We start from the raw sequence: 15,289 nt of genomic DNA, 5'->3' as shown, positions 1-15,289 counted from the left end.
CCTGATGATTGTTTCAATAGGAATTTAGCATGAGGGGGAAAGTAGAGGAATAGAATTTAATAGGTCAGCTTTTTTCTTTAATTTTTTGTTATTGTTTATTTTTGTTTCAGTCATTACCTTTGTCTCAATCATTCTTAGGTATTTTTGTAGATTTTGAAGGGAGGAGGGAAGAAACCAATGTTGTTACATATTCCATCATTTTTTTGAATGACCTAAATACTAAAGGTGTCAATATACAGATAATTCACAGTGGTAAAATTTAGAGTATCAATGTTTTTTTCTTTGCTGTTTCAGTCACAGGGTTGTCATATATGGTAAATATCTCCTTTTTATTTCAGAAGTTGGTGCTAAGTGGGATAACCTCTGGACACCAGCCAACCTTGAGGATAACCTTGTCTTTGGTTATATGTTGGGAATGCTTTTACTTGATGCTTTCTTGTATGGCTTTGTGACCTGGTATGTAGAAACTGTCTTTCCAGGGCAGTATGGCGTGCCCCAACCATGGTACTTTTTTCTTATGGTAAGTTCTAATGCTGCTGTATTGCAAAGGAAGATAGTCCTTATGAGCCTATTTCATAATATTTATAATCAAATCAAAAGCTCAGGTGCAGAATCATTTTCATCTGCATACCAGCCATAATAAAATGCTAGCCATTTCTTTCTTTTTTTTTTCTGCTTTATCTCCCCAAACTCCCCCCCCGCACACAGTTATATATCTTAGTTGCACATCCTTCTAGTTGTGGGATGTGGGATGCCGCCTCAACGTGGCCTGATGAGTGGTGCCATGTCCACACCCAGGATCCGAGCCCTGGGCCGCCGCATCAGAGCACGCGAACTTAACCACTCGGCCACGGAGTCGGCCCCCTAGCCATTTCTTGTTATACCTTAAAGCCTTTCACATATGCAAATGCACAATATCTATAGATAAGGCACTGACACCCCATAGATTAAAATTGAGAGTAAAATAATCCTTCTTCAGCCAAGTGCTGCATAGTGAATTAGATTGAAGGATAAAGAAACCTAAAAAGTCTCTGCAAAAGTTATTCCCAGCTAAATTAATATGTGATGGTTTCTTAGATCCTAGTGAGTGGAGGATTAGATATTTCCCATATCTCTATTCTCACCATCTGCTTCCTTTCAATGGTTAGACCAATTTACTTAGAGTAGGAGATAATCTGCACCTTGCCCTCTATGACCCTTACCATTACTGGATAATATATAGTACAAAGAAGATATTTTGACCAAGTGTGATAAAATGCATTGGCTGTGCCCTCATTTTTGAGTAATTCCATTTTGCCCCTACTTCTTGAACACTAGCCTTTTAAGAGTTTTTGCTTCTAAGCCCTGGAGATTCAAATCATACATAATTCTGAAAAATATAATCCCTGAAAGTATGCAACAGCTTTCTCCATCTCACAAAGTAAACCAAGCCAAAGTGCAGGTTCTTAGAGTGCCTCATTTCTTTTTTTCACATTTAAATTTTTAATTCAGATAAAGTTTCTATAACTTTAAATTAACCATTTTAAAATGAACAAGCCAGCAGCATTTAGCACATTTACAGTGTACACGTACATATCTAGTTCCAAAATATTTCATCACCCAAAACTAACACCCTGTACCCATTAAGAAGTCACATCCCATTTTCCCTGTCCCAAGCCCATAGCCACTAATCAGCTTTCTTTTTCTATAGATTTTACTTTTTCTGGGTGTTTCATATAAATAGAATCATACATATGTGACCATTTCTGTCTGGTTTCTTTCACTTATGTTTTTGAGATTTATCCATGTTATAGTATATATCAGTACTTTATTCTTTTTCTTTTTAAGGCATGATTTTTTTTGGTGAGGAAGATTGGCCCTAAGCTAACATCTCTTGCCAGTCTTCCTCTTTTTTTTCTCTCCAAAGCCCTAGTACATAGTCATATATCCTAGTTGTAAGTCCTTCTAGTTCTTCTGTGTGGGATGCCACCACAGCATGGCTTGATGAGTGGTGTGTAGGTCCATGTCCAGGATCCGAACTGGCAAACTCTGGGCTGCCAAAGCAGAGCATGCAAACTTAGCCACTATGCCACTGGACCAGCCCCAGTACTTCATTCTTTTTGATTGCTGAATAATATTTCATTGCACAGTCATGAACCACATAAAATGTTTTGGTCAACGATGGACTGCCTGTGTGATGGTGGTCCCATAAGATTAGTACCATATAGCCTAGGTGTGTAGTAGGCCATACCATCTAGGTTTGTGTAAGTGCACTCTATGATGTTTACACAGCAACAAAATCCCCTAATGACACATTTCTCAGAACATATACCAATCATTAAGCCACCCATAACTGCATGTATAAGGAGTACTCTATAGTTGGACATATAGGACATCTTTTGGCTATTTGAGTAGTGCTGCTATGAATATTTGTGTACAAGTATTTGTTTGAATACCTGTTTAAATTCTTTTGGGAATATACCTAGGAGGGGGATTGCTAGTTCATATGATAATTCTATCTTTAATGTTTTCAGGAACCACCAAACTGTTTTTCACAGTGGCTGAACCATTTACATTTCCACAGGCAATGTACCAGGTTTCCAATTTCTACACATCCTCACAAATACTTGTTATTCTCCTTTTTTCTATTATAGCCATCCTTGTGGGTATAAAGTGGTATCTTGTTTTTATTTGCACTTCCCTAATTATTATGTTGAGATCTTTTCATGTGCTTTTGGCCATTTGTATTTATTATTTAGAGAAATGTCTATTCGAGTCCTGTGCCAATTTTAATTGGGTTGTTTGTCTTTCTATACATTCTGGACACTAGACCCTTATCAGACATGTGATTTACAAATATTTTCTTCCATTCTGTGTGTTGTCTTTTCGCTCTCTTGATAGTGACCTTTCATGCACAAAAGTTTTTTATTTTGATTAAATCCAATTTATTAATTTTCTTTTGTTGCTTGTGAATTTGGTGTCATCTAAGAAGCCATTGTCAAATCCAAGGTCATAAAGATTTATCCCTATGTTTTCTTCTAAGAGTTTGATTGTTTTATCTCTTATGTGTAAATCACTGGTAAATTTTGAGCTAATTTTTATATAGTATGAGGTAAGAATCCTACTTCATTCTTTTTCATATGGATATCCTGTTGTCCCAGGACCACTCTTTGAAAAGACTGTTTTTCCCCATTGAATGGTCTTAGCACCCTCAATGAAAATCAATTGGCTATAGATGTATGTATTTCTTGACCCTCAATTTTATTCCATTGGTCTGTGTATATATATCCTTATGCCAGTACACACTGTTTGGATTACTGTAGTTTCATAGTAAGTTTTGAAATCTGAAAGTGTGAGTCATCTAACTTTATTCTTCTTTGCCAAGATTGTTTTAGCTATTGGAAGGCCCTTGAAGTTCCATGTAAACTTAAGGATCAGCTTTTCTATTTTTGCAAAAATGGCCATTAGAATTTTTATAGGGATTACATTGAATCTGTTGATTGCTTTAAGGAATATTGCCCTATTAAAAAATACTGTCTTCTAGTCCATGAATTTTCTGTTTATTTAAGTCTTCTTTAAATTTTTTCGGCAAGGTTTTTAATAGTTTTCAGTGTGTGAGTCTATCACCTCTTTGGTTAACTTTCTTGCTAAATACTTTATTCTTTGGATGCTATTGTGAATGGGATTATTAATTTTCTTTTTGGATTGTTCATTGCTGGCGTATAAAAACACAACTGATTTTTGCATGTTGATCTCATACCCTGCATCTTTGCTGAATGTGTTTATTAGGTCTAGTAGTATGTGTAGAGGGGTGAATTCTTTGGGCTTTTCTATCTGTAGGATCATGTCATCTTCAAATATAGCTAGTTTTACTTCTTCCTTTCCAATTTGGATGCCTTTTATTTCTTTTTCTTCCTCATTGCTCTGGCTCAAACTCCTAGTACAGTGGTGAATAGCAGGGATGGAAGCAGCCATCTTTCTTTCTTATTTTAGAGGAAAAGCTTTGTCTTTCACCATGGAGTATGATGTCAGCTGTGGGGTTTTATCCATAAATACCCTTTATTATTTTGAGAAAGTTTTCTTCTATTCCTAGTTTTCTGGGTGTTTTTATCATGAAACATTTTTTCAAAGACTTTCTTTGCATCGTTTGAAATGATCATGTGGTTTTTTTCCATTTATTCTATTGATGTGTGATGTATTACATTAATTGATTTTCATGTGTTGAACCCCTGAATTCCTGGGATAAATCCCACTTTGTCATGACATATAATCTTTTTGATATGCTGTTGGATTCTATTTGCTAGTATTTTGTTGAAGATTTTTGTGTCTATATTCATAAGGGATATTGCTCTGTAGTTTTTTTTCCTTGTGATGTCTTTGTCTGGCTTTGGTATCAGGGTAATGCTGAGCTTATAGAAAGAGTTAGGAAATGTTTTGACTTCTTACACTTTTTGGAAGGCTTGGAGAAGGATTATTGTTAAGTTCTTGTTTAAATGTTTGGTAGAATTCACCATTTGAAGCCATGTGGTCTTGTACTTTTATTTTAGGGAGGCTTTGATCACTGATTCAGTCACTTGTTATAGGTCTGTTCAGATGGAATGCTTCATTTCTTAATGCTTATTTTGGTAATTACATTTTGGCTTTCTTTGTAGCACTCGTATTGGTTTGGCCAACCAACAACAAGAAGGGAAAATGAAGAAATGAAATGCTGTGGGAGAAATGAAGACAAGTATTTTCAAGCTGAACCTCCTAATTTGGTGGCAGGTATCCAGATCAAACATTTGCACAAGGTATTCTTTCAAAGGCCTCTTTTTCCTGCAAGGACTGAAAGCCATATACTGTGAATTGGAATTGTTTGTAACTGGCCATTCCAAGATAATAAATGAGATGCTTAATGAAGAGTCATAATCAATATAGTTCTAATTTAAGGAGCATTAATAGAAGATATAAATATATATATATCTTTACAAATATGTTCTTATTTGATCTATCCATTATGCTTACATTTAATCTCCTCTGATGGGCTTGACAACAAGTGATAATCAAATTTTGTAATAAATTCTTTAAAGATGATAAACTTGATGATGCAGTAGTAACATTTGAGCGTGGGTGGGGAGGAAATCACTAAATACAGTTAAAGGAAAATATGTCTGAAGAGATGACCTTTGAGCTGAGACCTAAAGAATGAGAAGAACCAATTATTTGAAAAGCTAAGAGAAGAACACCCAAGTAGGCAAATAGCAAATTTGAAGACCTTGAGGTGAGAAATATCTTCATGTGTTTGAGAAACAGAAAGAAGACCAATATATTTGGAGGCAAAACATCAAGGCAAAAGAATGATAGTAAATGGCTTTATTGGGAAGCCATCGTTTGGTTCAAAGCACTGTAGGAATATGGTATATGTTTTTTAAAGATCATTTTGACCACAGTGTGGACAATGGGGTGTTGGAGAGTGGGGAGTTTAGAAGGACAAGTGTGGGAAAAAGAAGACCATATGGAAGGTTTTCCATAAGAAATAATGATAATTGGACAAGGGTCATGGCAGTACATATGAAGGGAAATGGGCAGATCCAGGATATTTTCCATAGAACTAAGAATATTGAGGGATAGATGGGCATTGAAGGAAAAGGGGGAAATTAGAATGATTCTTAGATGACAAACTAAAGCAACCAAATGTTAAATAACACACTCTTGCTTTTCTCACCAAGTTTTAGTAGATTTTCTTAAATAAATATTTCTTCATTTGCTGTATGCCCTTAGGACAATTCTTGGAGACTTTAAGTTTTTTGTTTTGTTTTTTTTTTTTTCAATTTGCACCAGCTTTTCTTATTTCATTGGCAAGTGGGTCTGTGGAGCTCTTCATGCTTATTTTCCAGAAGTGAAACTCTTATTATCCTTTCTTATGGATTCAATTTTCTTAAATTTTGTTTATAATATTTTTATTTAGGTTAATGATGGATATTGCTCTGTTGTTTTCATTTCTTGTAAGGCATTTCTCTAGTTTTGATATCAGGACAGTGCTAGCCTCACTGAGTGAGTTGGGAAGTATTTCCTCCTTTTCATTTTCCCAAAGAGCTTTTGTACAGCTTGTATCACTTAGTTTATAATTACTTGGGGGATTTTCCAGAGATCTTTTTGTTGTTAATTTCTAACATAACTCTGATTATGGTCAGAGAAGACACTTTATATTACTTGAATCCTTTTAAGTTTATTGATTTTTGTTTTATGGCTCAGACTGTTATTTGTCTAGATAACTGTTATATGAGTACTTGAAAATAATGTGCAATCTGCTGTTTGGTCAATTAGGTCAAGTTAGTTGGTAGTTCTTCAAGTATTCTATATCCTTACTGATTCTACGTATTCTAATGATTCTTGAGAGAAAAGTATTGAAGTTTTTGAAAACAACTGTGCATTTTTCTGTTTCTCTTTGTAGTTCCATCACTTTTTGCCTCATATATTTTGAATTTCTGGTACTGGGCACATAAATATTTAGGAATATTATATCCTCTTGAAAAGTTTATCTCTTTGTCATTATAAAATGACATTTTTTTATCCTTGGCAGTATTCTTCACTCTTAAATCTACTTTGACTAATGTTAATATAGCCACACCACTTATCTTTTTTGTTGTTGTTATTGAATTCTATTTTATTATAATAACACTAAGACATGTCAGGTTTGTTCCAGTGCAAATATGAAATTCGAACATTTTTCTGAATGTTTATATGTTATAGTCTTTGAAAAAAGCAATATTAACTAGGCAATATCCATGTGTTTTTTTAAACCACTCTATTGAGATTTGATTAACATACAACAAGTCATACATGTTTATGTATACAATTTGATATGTTTGGAAATAAGTATACACCCATGAAACCATTATCAAAATCTATGCCATAAGATATCCATCACTTCCAAAAGTTTCCTCCTGTCCTCTTTATTTACTATTTTCATGTGTGCAATAAGAACACAATAAAAGATCTAGCCTCTCAGCAAATTTTTAAACATACAGTACAGTACTGTTAACCATAGGCACGATTTGTATAGTAGATCTCTAGGACTTATTCATCTTGCATAGCTGAAATTCTGTACACTTTAATTAATACTTCCCATATTCCCCACCCCCCAGCCACTGATAACCACATCCTACTTTCTGCTTATATTAGGCTATTTTAGATTCCTTACATAAGTTCCCTCACAGCCTGTGGGAAAGCCCCACACAGAGGTGACTAAGCTATTGTGGGGGTGTCTTCAGCAAGCCAGCACCCCAGGAGAACAGATAGCAAGGGCAGAGTGAGAATGCCCCCAGGATCACGTAGGTGAAAGAAAGCACCCCTCCCTCTGCCCAGTGCTTCAGCTCAGCCAGTTGACCCTACTGCCCACACAGAAAGAAAAGTAGCAGCTGTGCGTGAGCTACCCACAGATTGCAGTGGGCTCAGAATACACAACTCTTGACCTCCACCCAGTGGTGGCAGGTGGAAGCTGTGACCAGATACTGTCATTATGTGGATGCACAAATCCACGTTGTCAAACAGTGTGAAAAAATATATTAAACCTCCAGACAGAAGGAAAGTGACAAGCACCCAGAAATCAATCCTGAAGGCTCAGAAATTTATAATCTAAATGACAGAGAATTCAAAATAGCTATCATTTAAAAACTCAACTAGGTACAAGAAAATACAGATATACAGTTCAATGACATCAGGAACTTCTTCACAAAAGAGATTGAAACTATAAAGAAAAACCAATCAAAATGTTTGAGATGAAAAACACAATGGATGAGATAAAAATCTGGATTCTCTGAATAAGAGAGCTGATAATATGGAGGAGTGAATCAGCAGTCTCAAGGACCGAAATATAGAAATGCTGCAGATGGAGGAAGAGAGAAAACTAAGACTAAAACTAAATGAAGAAATTCTCCAAGAAATATCTGACTCAATTAGGAAATATAACATGAGGATTATAGGTATTCCAGAGACAGAGAGAAGGAGAATGGAGCAGAAAGCTTGTTCAAAGAAATAATAGCTGAGAACTTCCTAAACCTGGATAAGAAGCTGAAAAAAATTTATGGATCTCCTAAATACATCAATGTAAAAAGACGTGACCCAAGGCATATGGTAGTAAAGCTGGCAAAAGTAAATGGCAAAGAAAAAATATTAAAGGGCAGCAAGGCAGAAGAAAATAACTTACAAAAAAACTCCTATCAGGCTTTCAGCAGATTTCTCATCAGAAACCTTACAGGCTAGGAGAGAGTGGAATGAAACATTCAAAATTCTGAAAGACAAAAGCTTTCAGCCAAGAATACTCTATCCAGCAAAAATATCCTGCAAATATGATGGAGAAATAAAAAATTTCCCAGACAAAAATGCTAAAGTAGTTCATCACCACAAAATGCCCCCCTACAAGTAATGATCAAGAAGGCCCTCATACCTGAAAAAAAAAGGGGGGGTTACAAAGCCTTCAGCAAGGAGATAAATAGGTGGACAAAATCAGAAAATCACACCTCTCTATCAGAACAGGTTAGGAAATACATAATTATAACATTAAACATAAAGGGAAAATACCACCAAAAATAAATATAATCTCATCATTTTAACCACAAACTCACAACACAAAATGGAATAAGTTGTGCCAATAATAACTTAGATGGGGAAGAGGAAAAGGATGGAATCAGCTTAGATTAAGAAAATAATAGACTATCAGAAAATGGACTATCTCATTTATGAATTTTTTTTTATACAACCTTCATGGTAACCACTAAAGAAATAATCAGAACAAAGACGCAAATGACAAATAAAGAGAACTAAGAAAACCATCATTGAAAACTACCAAACTGAATTGGTAGTCCAAAATACATGAGATGAGAAACAAAGGAAATGCAGAAGAACTGGAAAAAGAGCAATAAAATGATAGCATTAAGCCCTCATATATCAATAATCACTCTAAATGTAAATGGATTTAACTCTCCAATCAAAAGACACAGAGTGACTGAAAGGATTAAAAAACAAGACCCAACAATATGCTGCCTCCAGGAAACACGACTCAGCTCTAAATGCAAACACAGGCTTAGAGTGAAGGGATGGAAGACAGTACTCCAAGCTGATGGCCAACAGAAGAAAGCAGGTGTTGAAAAACTTCTATCAGTCAAAGTAGCATTTAACATATAACAGGTAATGAGAGACAAAGAGGGGCAGTATATAATGATAAAAGGGACACTCCACCAAGAAGACATAGCACTTAGAAATATATATGTACCCAACACAGGAGCACCAAAGTACATAAAGCAACTCTTAACAGCCCTAAAAGGAGATATTAACAATACAATAATAATAGGGGACCTTAACACCCCACTTACATCAATGGGTAGATTATCCAGAAAGAAACTCAACATGGAAATAGTGAATTTAAACAAAAAACCCGACCAGATAGACTTAATTGATATATAAATAATCCACCCCAAATCAGCAGAATATGCATTCTTCTCAAGTGCACATGGCACATTCTAAAGGGTAGACTAGATGTTGGGAAACAAGGCAAGCCTCAATAAATTTAAGAAGATTGAAAACATACCAAGCATATTTCTGACCATAATGCTATGAAACTAGAAATCAACTACAATAAAAAATCTTGGAAAGTGAAAAAGATGTGGAAACTAAACAACATGCTACTGAACAACCAATGGATCATTGACGAATTAAAGGAAGAATCAAAAAACATCTGGAGATGAGTGAAAATGAAAATACACCATACTAACTCATACGGGATGCAGCAAAAGCAGTCATAAGAGGGAAATACGTAGCCGTACAGGCCCACTTTAACAAATAAGAGAAGTCTCAAATAAGCAATCTTAAACTACACTTAACAGAATTAGAAAAATAAGAAAGCCCAAGGTCAGCAGAAGGAGGAAAATAATAAAAATTAGAGGAGAAATAATTGAAACCAAGAAACTGTAGAAAGGATCAGTGAAACAAAGAGCTCATCCTTTCAGAAGATAAACAAAATTAACAAACCCTTAGCCAGACTCACTAAGAAAAAAAGAGGGAAAGCTTAAACAATATTAGAAACAAAAGAGGAGAAGTTACAATGGATTCCACAGAAATACAGAGTGTTATAAGAGAATACTATGAAAAACTGTATGCCAACAAATTGGACAATCTACAAGATATGGATAAATTCTTAGACTCATCCAACCTCCCAAAACTGAATCAAGAGGAAATGGAGAATCTAAATAGACCAATCACAGGTAAAGAGATTGAAACAGTAATCAAAAACCACCCAGGTCCAGGACCAGATGGCTTCTCTGGAGAATTCTACCAAATATTCAAAGAAGATTTAATACCTATTCTCCTCAAACTATTCCAAAAGAGATGAGAAACATGAAACACTTTGTAATACATTCTGTGAGACCAACATTACTCTGATACCAAACCCAGACAAGGACAACACGAAGAAGGAAAATTACAGGCCAATATCACTGATGAACGTAGATCAAAAAGCCTCAACAAAATATTGGCAAGCCGAATACAGCAATACATTAAAAAGATCATACACCATAATCAAGTGGGATTTATACCAGAGATGGTTTAATATCTTCAAATCAATCAATGTGATACACCACATTAACAAAAGGAGGAATAAAAATGACATGATCATCTCAGTAGACACAGAGAAAGCATTTGAGAAGACCCAAGATCCAATTATGGTAAAAACTCTCAATAAAATGGGAATAGAAGGAAAGTACCTCAACATAATAAAGACTATATATGATAAACCCACAGCCGACATCATACTCAATGGGGAAAAACTGAAAGCCATCCCTCTGAGAGTAGGAACAAGACAATGGTGCCCACTCTCACCACTCTTATTCAACATAGTACTTAAGGTTTTGGCCAGAGCAATTAGGCAACAAAAATAAATACAAGGAATCCAAATAGGCAATGAAGAAGAGCAACTCTCACTCTTTGCAGACAACATGATTCTATATATAGAAAACCCTAAAGAATCCATCAGAAGCTATTATAATCAACAATGGCAAAGTTGCAGGGTACAAAGTCAACTTACAGAAATCAGCTGCATTTCTATACTCTAATAATAGCTAACAGAAAGAGAATTCAAGAATGCAATCCCATGTACAATCACAACAAAAGGAATAAAATATATCAGAATAAATTTAACCAAGGTGGTGAAATACCTATACAATGAAGATAATATTGAAAGAAATGGATGATGACAAAGAAATGGAAAGATATTCCATGCACATGGGTTGGAAGAATAAACAAAGTTAAAATGTCCATACTACCTATGGCAATCTGCAGATTCAATGCAATCCCAATCACATTCTTCTTGGAAATACAACAAAGAATCCTAAAATTCATATGGGGAAACAAAAGACCCCAAATAGCTAAACCAATCCTGAGAAAAAAGGAACACAGCTGGAGGCAGCACAATCCCTGACTTCAAAATACACTACAAAGCAATAGTAATGAAAACGGCCTGGTACTAGTACAAAAACAGACACACATATCAGTGGAACAGAATTAAAAGCAGAGAATTAAAACCACACATCTACAGATGTGATGGAGAAAGGAAAATCACTTCAACAAATAGTGCTGGGGAAACTGGACAGCCACATGAAAAAGAATGAAAGTAGACCATTATCTTACACCATACACAAAAATTAACTCAAAATGTATCGAAGACATAAAGGTAAGATGTGAAACCATAAAACTCCTAGGGGAAAATACAGGCAGTAAACTCTTTGACATAGGTCTTTAGAAGGATCTTTTCAAATACCATGTCTACTCGGACAATGGAAACAGCAGAAAAAATAAACAAGTGGGACTTCATCAGTGTAAAGAGCTTCTGCAAGGCAAAGGAAACCAGGATCAAAATGAAAAGACAACCCACCAACTGGGAGAAAATATTTGTAAATCATGTATCCAACAAGGGGTTAATCTCCTTAATATATAAAGAACCCACACAACTGAACACAGAAAAAGGAACTACCCTCATCAAAACATGGGCAGAGGATATGAACAGACATTTTTCCAAAGAGGATATTCAGATTGCCAATAGGCACAGTAAAATATCTTCAAGATCAGTAATCATCAGGGAAATGCTAATCAAAAATACACTAAGATATCACCTTACACCCATTTGAATGGCTATAATCACCAAGACAAAAAATAACAAATGTTGCAGAGATTGTAGAGAAAAGGGAACCCTCATACACTGCTGGTGGGAATGGTAACTAGTACAACCACTATGGAAAACAGTATGGATATTTCTCAAAAAATTAAAAATAGAAATACAATATGACCCAGTTATTCCACTACTGAATGTTTATCCAAAGAACTTGAAATCAACAATTACAAGAGACTTATGCACCCCTTTGTCCATTGCAGCATTATTCACAATAGCCAAGATGTGGAAGGAACCCAAGCGCCCACTGAGTGATGATTGGATAAAGAAGATGTTGTATGTATATATGCAATGGAATACTACTTAGCCATAAAAAACCAAACTTGTCCCATTTGCAACAATGTGGATGGACCTTGAGGGTATTATGTTAAGCGAAATAAGCCAAAGACAAACACTGTACAATTTTACTCATGTGTGGAAGATAACAAACACATGGACAAAGAGAACAGTTTAGTGGTTACCAGGGGAAAGGGGTTTGGGGGTGGGGGGTGGGCACAAGGGGTGAAGGGGTGCATGTATATGGTGACTGACAATAATATACAACTGAAATTGCACAATGTTATAAACTATTATGACCTCGATAAAAAGAAAGTGTTTATCGCTATAAACTACTTTGCTGCATCCAATAAGTTTTGGTATGTTGTGCTATATTTTCATTTGTCTTGAGATATTTTCAAATATCCCTTTTGATTTCTTCTTTGACCCATGTTCATTCAATGGTGTGTTGTTTAATTTCCATTTATTTGTGAGTTTGCCCATTTTACTTTTGTTACTGATCACTAGTGCCATTCCATTATGATTGGAAAAAAATACTTAGAATTATTTCAGTCTTCTTAAATTTGTTAAGACTTGGTTTTTGTCCTAACGTGATCTAGCCTAGAGAATATTCCTTATACACTTGAGAAGAATGTATGTTCTCCTGCTTGGGTGAAATGTTCTGGGTATGTCTATTTGGTCTATTTCATCTATAGTGCTATTCAAGTCTGCTGTTTCCTTATTGATTTTCTCTCTGGATGTTTGTTATTTAAGGTGGGATATGAAGTGTCCTATTATTAGGACTATTTCTTCCTTCAGTTCTGTCAGTGTATACATTATATTTCTAGATGTTCTGATCTTGGTTGCATATAAATTTATAATTGTTATATCTTTTTTATGGATTGACCCTTTTATCTTATAAAATGACCTCCTTTCTCTTGTGATGGTGTTTGACTTAAAGTCTGTTTGTCTGCTTATAAGTATAACCACTCATACTTTCCTGGTTAAAATTATCATGGAGTATCTTTTTCCGTGCCTTCACTTTCAGCCTATCTGTGTTCTCAAATCTAAAGTGAGTCTCTTGTAGACAGCATATAGTTGGACTTTGTTTATCCATTCAGCCATTCTGTATCTTTTGATTGATGAGTTTAATCTATTTATGTTTAAACTAATCCTTGATAGGTAGGGACTATTGCCATTTTGTTAATTGTTCTTTATCTGTTTTCTAGTTCTTTTGTTCCCTTCTTGCTGTCTCCCTTTGAGACTTGATGATTTTTTGTGGTGATATACTTTGATTCTTTTTTTTAATCTTATATAGGTTTTTTCTTTGTGGTTAACATGAGACTTGCATAAAACTTCTTAGAACAGAATTTAATATGATAACTCAACTTCAACTGCATTAAGAAACTCAACACTTTTGCTCCCCCACACACACATTAAATTATCTATGTAAGAATTTACTTTTTATATTATGCATCCATTAACCATTTTTTGTGGTTGTAGTTATTCTTAAAATTTTTTTCTTTTGACTTTTCTACTAGGGTTAAACACAATTTATATTCCACCCTTACAGTATTACATTATTCTGTATTTCCCTGTTTTTACCTTTACCTTTGAGATATATACTTTCATGTGCTTTCGTGTTACTCTTTAGCTTCCTTGAGCAACTCCCTTTAGTGATTCTTATAAGGCAGGTCTAATGGTGATGAACTCTCTCCGTTTTTGTTTGTGTGAGAAAGTATCTCTCCTTTATTTTTAAAGTACATTTTTGTTCAGGAATAGTATGCTTGGATGGCTGTTTTTTTCATTCAGTACTTGGAATGTATCATCCCATGCTTTCCTGGCCTGCAAGGTCTCTACTGAAAAATCCTCTTTAGTCTTATAGAAGTTCCTTTGTAAATGACAACTCGCTTTTTTCTTGCTGCTTTCAAAATTCTGTCTTTGAAATTGACAGTTTAATTTTAATATGTCTTAATGTAGATCTCCTTGAGTTTAACTTATTTGGACTCCTTTGGGCTTCATAAATCTGCCCCTTTCTCTCTTTTCCTTCTGGGACTCCTATAATGCGTATACTGATTTCTTAATTATCCTATATATACTGTAGGCTTTCTTCACTATTTTCCATTCTTTTTTTCTTTTTATCCTTCAGCCTGGATAACTTTTAATTACCTATATTCAAGTTCACTGATTCTTCTTCTTGCTCAAGTCTGATTTTGATGCCCTCTATTGAATTTTCCATCCAATCATTGGATTCTTCAGCTCTACAATTTCATTTGGTTCTTTTTTATAGTTTTTGTCTCTGTCAAACTTCACACTTTTTTCATTTGTTGTTTTCCTGATTTCCTTTAGTTGTCTATTTGTGTTCTTTACAGCTCCCTGGGCTTCTTTCTTTATTTATTTTGAGGAAGATTAGCCCTGAGCTAACATCTACTGCCAATCCTCCTGTTTTTTTGCTGAGGACGACTGGTCCTGAGCTAACAGCTGTGCCCATCTTTCTCTACATTATATGTGGGACACCTGCCACAGCATGGCTTGATAAGCAGTGCATAGGTCCACACCTGGGATCAGAACCAGCAAACCCCGAGCCACCAAAGTGGAATGTGTGAACTTAACCACTGCGCCACCAGGCTGGCCCCTCTCTAGGCTTCTTTAAGATGATTATTTTGAATTCTTCTTCAAACAGTTTATAGGTCTCTATTTCCTTAGGTTTGGTTACTGGAGTTTTACTTATTTATTTTTCTTCTTATTATTATTATTATTTTATAATTTCAAGCAATCAATTTTGTTAATTTCACTACCAATTTGGAGTGGAGTCTTACTTTGTACCTTTGGTGGTGTCATGTTTCCCTGATTCTT

At 35.1% G+C, this 15,289-nt stretch overlaps 1 protein-coding gene across 1 annotated transcript in view; it reads left to right on the top strand.

The window, feature by feature from the left end:
* Positions 1-15,289, top strand: part of LOC124241986 (phospholipid-transporting ATPase ABCA3-like) — a 194,776-nt gene that overhangs the window by 52,399 nt on the left and 127,088 nt on the right. Inside the window, exons 9-10 of the mRNA XM_046666405.1 lie at positions 342-520; positions 4,632-4,769. Of these exons, the coding sequence (XP_046522361.1) occupies positions 342-520; positions 4,632-4,769 (317 nt within the window). The remainder of the gene's footprint in view (positions 1-341; positions 521-4,631; positions 4,770-15,289) is intronic.

Source organism: Equus quagga, chromosome 7 (genome assembly GCF_021613505.1).
Source record: "Equus quagga isolate Etosha38 chromosome 7, UCLA_HA_Equagga_1.0, whole genome shotgun sequence".
NCBI lineage: Eukaryota > Metazoa > Chordata > Mammalia > Perissodactyla > Equidae > Equus > Equus quagga.
The sequence above is the reverse complement of the archived record's forward strand: the minus strand, read 5'-3'. Positions and strand labels throughout refer to the sequence as shown.